Source organism: Humulus lupulus, chromosome X, assembly GCF_963169125.1.
Source record: "Humulus lupulus chromosome X, drHumLupu1.1, whole genome shotgun sequence".
Taxonomy (NCBI): Eukaryota; Viridiplantae; Streptophyta; class Magnoliopsida; order Rosales; family Cannabaceae; genus Humulus; species Humulus lupulus.
This window is the reverse complement of record NC_084802.1, coordinates 193,593,539-193,600,056: the sequence shown is the minus strand read 5'-3', so window position 1 is coordinate 193,600,056 and position 6,518 is coordinate 193,593,539. Positions and strand designations below refer to the sequence as shown.

At 38.0% G+C, this 6,518-nt stretch overlaps 1 protein-coding gene across 1 annotated transcript; it reads right to left on the bottom strand.

Annotated features, from left to right (window-relative positions):
- Positions 1-4,669: 4,669 nt before the first annotated feature.
- On the bottom strand, positions 4,670-6,074 carry LOC133806566 (uncharacterized mitochondrial protein AtMg00810-like). The gene is made up of 3 exons (XM_062244656.1): positions 5,753-6,074; positions 5,551-5,637; positions 4,670-5,502 (listed from the first exon to the last, which is right to left on the bottom strand). The coding sequence occupies exons 1-3, from the start codon at positions 6,072-6,074 to the stop codon at positions 4,670-4,672; spliced, it is 1,242 nt and encodes a 413-aa protein (XP_062100640.1).
- Between the last annotated feature and the right edge of the window lie 444 nt (positions 6,075-6,518).

The window sequence follows — 6,518 nt, the reverse complement described above, 5'->3', positions numbered from 1 at the left end:
CCGAAACCTTTAAAATTCAATGCGTTACTTTTTGGAATGATTCAAGAAAAAGACAAAGAAAATATGTTAAATACCATAATTATTCTTACAAAAAAAGTAACAAATATTTATGCTAAAAATGAGAATATGGTAATTTGAATAATTAATTTCTTCTTCTTCTTTCCAAGTTCAACCCTAATATCAAACAACATAAATGAGAGCTACTATCCTCTCCATCCATCATAATCTCCATCTATCCTACTCTCCTTCCTACCTAAGGAGTGAATTATGTTAATTTTGTACTTGTATATGTATGGTATCGTTAATCTCCATCATAGTTGTTTTATCTATTTGAACAATTTTTTTTGTTACATTCAAAAGGAACAACTATAAATAACCATATTCATAAATTATAGAATAAATAGGATTTCCCCCCTGAACTATTATCGCTTTCAAATTGTGCCTCCTGAATTTTTTTGCTTGTTAAAATTTTCCTTCGAATTATGCACATTACAGAGTTGTGGGACTTCTATTACTTTCAATCCTACGTGCTAATGGAGATCTGACGTGGTTGTTTTGGCGATGATGTGGTAATGACACTTATATAAATCAAACTAAATAGTTTATGTCCCTACACGTGTCACATTTTGATTGGTGTAACATATAATTTTTTTTCATAAAATTTATTTTGAATTTAAAAAATAATAAAATTTATTTTAATAAAAAAAATTATAATGAAAACTTAAAACTTTAACAAAATATTCAAACCAAATAAAACCAATGAACCTTAAAAAAAAAACTAATGAAACCCTAATTTTTTTCGATTCCGATCTCATTCTCTTCATCTTCCTCTCACTTTCTCGTTTGCTACTATGATTGGGCTCTTCAACTTCAACTTCGACAGCGGGGTGAGTTGGGTGAGATCCCCAGCTCATCGAGATAGCGAAGCTGGGCTCTTCGATTTAAACTTCAACAGTAGGGTGGGTTAGGTGAAATCCATGGCTCTTTGAGATGGCAGAGTTGGGCTCTTCGACTTCGACGAAGCTGCTGAGTGGATTGGCTTGTAGATCCGGACTCTTCGATGACTCATTGAAGTGGCACAGAATGGTGTTAGGGGAGAAAAGGTCGATCGAGAGGAGGGAAAGGGTTGTGGCTTGTTGGTGGGGGTGGGTTGGATGAGATCCTCGACGATAGATCTAGGCTAGCTTGGGGACGGTGGTTGCTCGAAAATGTAGAGAACTGTTGTATGTCTCAATAACTTTTTTTTTTATACTTTTCCTTGTAATTTGCTTGTGTAATCTGGTTGTAGATCAAAATAGGTTTTGTTCACGTTTTTAGTAGGTTTTCTGTTCATGATTTGTGTTTAAAAATAGGTATGGAAGAATATAAATGGATCAATCTTTGTTATAGATTTTGGATCTTGATTTATGTGATGTTAATGAATTTTTTTATTCAAACCTAGGTTCAACATGAATTGAAGAACAAAAATTCAATTTTTAATTTATTTTACTATTTTTAATTGTAATTTTTTTATAAATTAATTTTTTAATCTTTTAAGACAATTTCTTAATATATATTTTTTATTTCATAAATTAGTTTTCAATTTAAATTATACACATGACACTGATGTGGCATTGCCATATCATCGCTCAAACAACCACATCAGATCTCCGTTAGCCACGTAGGACGGAAAGTAACGTAAGTCCCACAACCATGTAATGTCCATACTCGGGGGGACTTTTTAACAAGTGGAAAAATTCGGGGACACGATTTGAAAGTGGTAATAGTTCAGGGGAAAAATCATATTTATTCTAAATTATATTGCCATCCATAAATATCATATGCAATTACTTTACAAGAGTGTTGCTATTTGGCACTTTAAGGTGTCTAACACCACATGAGGTGGCACCCTATGGTTGGTTAGCGATATGCCATGATATTTATTAAATTCAAAGGTGTGGGACCCGATATTGGATTGCACCAATAGCGGTACGCCACTTCCTTGTGGTGTTGGGCACCAGTGATGCTCCTTAGCAATTCTCAACTTTACAGTGTATAAATGCCATGAACTTAGTTATGGCGGAGCTCGTTGAGCATGCAAACACAACCAAATTGCTCAACTTACATTTTTTTTTCTAATTAATTAATTTTTTAAAATATATGTTGATAAATTTACATAAATATTTTTATTAGTTATTAAATAATAAATTTTTTAATGAGATAAGGTTTGAGAAATGCTTGAATTTGCTCGGTGTGTGCAAGCTTGTGAGTGAAAACAAAAACAAAGGGTTGCTTAGGTTTATTTCCAGATCAAACAAGGCCAAATTAAAAGATTTACATAAGAAAATCTTTGGCTCCAACAATTCCTATTTTTGGAAAACTCAAATTCATAGTGTGTAAGATTTGGAATCTTAGGTAATCTTATTCACTACAATATTCTAGGAGAAAAGTGAAATTCCATTAGCATGCGCAAAGTTCTAAACCCTAAGTTTCAGTCATTATTCAACATTCGATCCCAAAGGTATTCTGCAATTTTATGGTGTTCATGTATTTGGGACAGTTTATATTCAGTCATGAAAAAACCCTAAAATGCAGAGATAATATAGTTACTGGATAAATATATATATTATAAAGACTTACATGATATCGAAGAATGGCATGGAAGGCTTGTCAAAGGCATCTGAGTTGTTTTGGAGACAATCCATCACTGAAGGATGAAAAAATGATCACCTGGAATGCTTGGTGTTGACTGTGATTTTAGCCAACGACGTGAGAACGTCAAATACGACAAGCCTTCAAGAGAATATAAACGACAACAGACAGTTTTAATCAACGAAAATAAATAACACGAGATTTTTATAGTGGTTTAGCCCCGATAGTCGGTAATAGCCTAATCCACTTAGAGATTTTATTACTGTATTCACACTCAAGATCAGATGAACCAGTGTCAACTGAGTTTCTTCAGTGCAAATATTCCAATATACAAAAAAGGGTTTCTCTTAGGAAGCACACACTTTCTCTCTCTAGAACACAGATTCACTCTCAATTTGCCAAAAAAGTCCTGTTACGATCCTCCCAACCCTCTATTTATAGGCAGGGATCTCAACTGATATCCCCTTTAGATCAGGATATTTTATTATTCATCTTATATTTATATTACAAGAAATGTTTAAAATACAACTGATTCCTCAATTTGAGTGAGGAGTGAGAGATTCCCAGGGTGCTTAGACCAATTCTTGCCAAAGTCGTTCCGGGAATTTTGACGTAGTCTCACATGCATGCTGATTACTCCTTCAAACTTTCCGTGGACCAAAGGTGGTATATGCAAGGCTCTCCTCGGACCAAAGGTCATGCAAGCTTGGTCCTCCTCGGACCAAGGTGGTCCGAGCCAACTTTCTTGGCACCTCACCTCGGGTAAGTCCGAGGCAATTCTCTTGGCTTCTTTCCTCGGACAACCTTGAGGCAACCTCCTCCATGACATGTCCGATCGGACATGATAACCTTCTCCTCGGACCAAGGTGGTCCGAGGCATCCTTCTCATGCTTTCTCCTCGGACCAAGGTGGTCCGAGCCAACCTTCCCCCTTGTTTCTCACCTCGGACAAGCCCGAGCATGCCTCTTCCATGGCATGTCCGATCGGACATGATGTCCTTCTCCTCGGACCAAAGTGGTACGAGCCACCCTGACTGGCACTTCACCTCAGACAAGTCCGAGGCATCTCTCCTGTTGGCATCTTCAACTATGTTTGATCGGACACCACGTGGCCTTCCCTTGACTGAAATCTAAGTCCCAATTCTTGGCTTGCATGGGACCTCTTTCCCTTAGCCTTCTTACCTCAGACACAACCGAGCCAAATGCTTGAGAGGCTCCCAAGCTAAGGTTCGATCGGACCTCCTGCCTTTATCCCTCGAACCAAAATCCAAACCCCTCCTTCAATCTTCTTGGACTTGGATTAAAACCAATCACTTGGGTCTTCAAACTGGGGTCTGAGCCAAGCACTCCTTAGGCCAAATATTCTCCTCGGTCGGGTGTATTTGACTTGGCTATGCATCTCTCAAGCAGTCCAACTTCTTAACTGATGTATTGGGCCACTGCTAAGCCAGATCACCCAACTAACTCATGCCATGTGTTAATTTTATTGCCAAATCATTTTTTTCAAATTTTTGGGATAACACTTGGGTATGTAGAAAAAGGGCCACCGCTAGTTTGTTCTCTCTGATGTTTGATTAATGAAGGTTGAAGACAATGGTGAAAAGGAAAAACTCTTTCTACATTAACCTTTATACTTTGACAACAATGCTTAATCCATGGCCAATGGATTGAAATGTAAAGTTACTTTTAGGAATCAACAACTTAGATCTCTCTTCAAGAGGTGGGAATAGCCTAAAAGAAATATAACTATTTGGACTTTAAAAACTGAACTAGCTCTTTGGGGAAGCGACATATGTATTAAGCATTTAATGTTGTTAGAGTTGTACTCGTTTAAAGTCTCTACTATAACCTTTACGAGTAGGGACATGGGGTAAATGTTTGTAAGGTTTTAGAGTTTGGAGAAAAACGTTTCTGTGTTGATATTATTTCTCAGAAATAAATGTTATAGGAAGAAGAGTATATATACTCTGTTTTACAACATATTCACACGGGTCATTACAAGATTTACATGGGCCATACGTATTGGGCCTATAGCACAATTATCCTTTATCATTCCTCGACAAACTCATGGGGCGAGAGAGCACCGTGAGTTTGGATCGAAGCTGGAGAAAGTGAGTGTAAGGCAAAGCTTTGGTGAGACAATCTGCTAATTTTTCTTCAGTAGGAGTATGTCGAACAATGAGAGACTTGTAAGTGACACGTTCACGAATAAAATGAAAGTCTATGTCAACATGATTTGTTCTAGAGTGGAGCACGAGGTTGACAGTAAGATATGTAGCAGAGATATTGTCACAAAGAAAAATATGAGGAGCATTAGAATGCATTTTTAGGTCATGAAGAAGAAATTCAAGCCATGATAATTCGGTGAGACCAGTGGCAAGAGCGCGAAATTCAAATTCCATACTAGAGTGAGAAACAACCTTTTGCTTGGAAGATGACCAAGATACCAAATTAGTGCCAAGAAAGACACAATAAGCGCTTGTACTCTGTCGATCATTTGGACAAGAAGCCCAATCAACATCCGTATAGCAAAGAAGATTGTAATCAGAACAAGGTTGCAAAGACAGACCAAAATGGGGAGTACCTTTAAGGTAACGGAGAGTGCGCTTGACAGCTTGCCAAAGAGTATCTGTTGGAGAGTGCATATATTGACAAACATGGTTCACAACGAATGCAATATCATGATGAGTCATAGTACAATATTGGAGTGCACCAACCAGGCTTCGATAAGTAGAACCATCAGCAAGAGGAGTGCCGGAAGAAGCTGATAAAGCAGTAGGTGAAGACATTGGTGTATGAAACGGTTTGGCATCTAACATTTCAACACGATGTAAAAGGTATTGAATATAATTATACTGATTTAAGTGAAGACCTATAGAGCATTAAGAGACCTGAATACCAAGAAAATAATGCAACTTACCAAGGTCTTTGATAGCAAACTCAGTGTGTTGAGTAGTAAGAAGAGAGTTCAAAGCAAAGGAGTTGTTGTCAGTGAGAATTATGTCATCTACATACACCAATAATACAAGAGTGGCAGTGGAGTGATGGTACGTAAACATAGAGGACTCAGCGACGCTATTGAAAAAACCCAGGACAATAAAAAAGAGCTAAGTTTCATGTACCAAGAAAATAATGCAACTTGCCAAGGTCTTTGATACCAAACTCAATGTGTAGAGAAGTAAGAAGAGAGTTCAAAACAGAGGAGTTGCTGCCAGTGAGAATTATGTCATCTACATACACCAATAATACAAGAGTGGTAGTGGAGTGATGATAAGTAAACATAGAGGAATCGGTGGCCCTATTGAAAAAACCCCAGGACAATAAAAAGGAGCTAAGTTTCATGTACCACGCGCGTGGGGATTGCTTAAGACCGTAAAGGGCCTTATCCAAAAGGCAAACATGTGTTGGATGATTAGGGTCATGGAAGCCAGCAGGTTGATCCATTTAGACAGTTTCTTGGAGATTGCCATGGAGAAAGGCATTTTGTACATCAAGCTGCTGAATGGGCCATGACTCAGATAAGGCAAGTGTCAAAACAGTGCGAATCGTGGCAGGCTTAACAACTGGACTAAAGGTCTCGAAATATTCAATGCCAACTGTTTGATGATATCCTTTTTCCACCAAACGGGCCTTGTATCTATCAAGGATTCCATCAGCTTTGAGCTTAACCCGAAAAACCCATTTGCAACCGACCGACGTGGCATGGGGAGGAAGAGGAACAAAGCGCCAAGTTTTGTTTTTCTGCAAGGCCAAAATCTCAGCACACATAGTAGCCTGCCAGTGTGGAAGTTTAACAGTCTGTTTGTAAGTAGTTGGCTCAAAATAATTAGCAGAAACAGTAGTAATAAGAGCCTTGGGTTTATGAATACCCTCCTTGGCTCGGGTAAT

Excerpts from the sequence above, each read along its gene's own strand:
- LOC133806566 (XM_062244656.1), bottom strand. The coding sequence starts at position 6,074 with ATGGATCAACCTGCTGGCTTCCATGACCCTAATCATCCAACACATGTT. Across the intron at positions 5,638-5,752 it reads CAAGTTGCATTATTTTCTTG|ATGACATAATTCTCACTGAC; the intron begins GTACATGAAACT and ends TGGTGTATGTAG. Across the intron at positions 5,503-5,550 it reads GTTTGCTATCAAAGACCTTG|GTCTTCACTTAAATCAGTAT; the intron begins GTAAGTTGCATT and ends AATGCTCTATAG.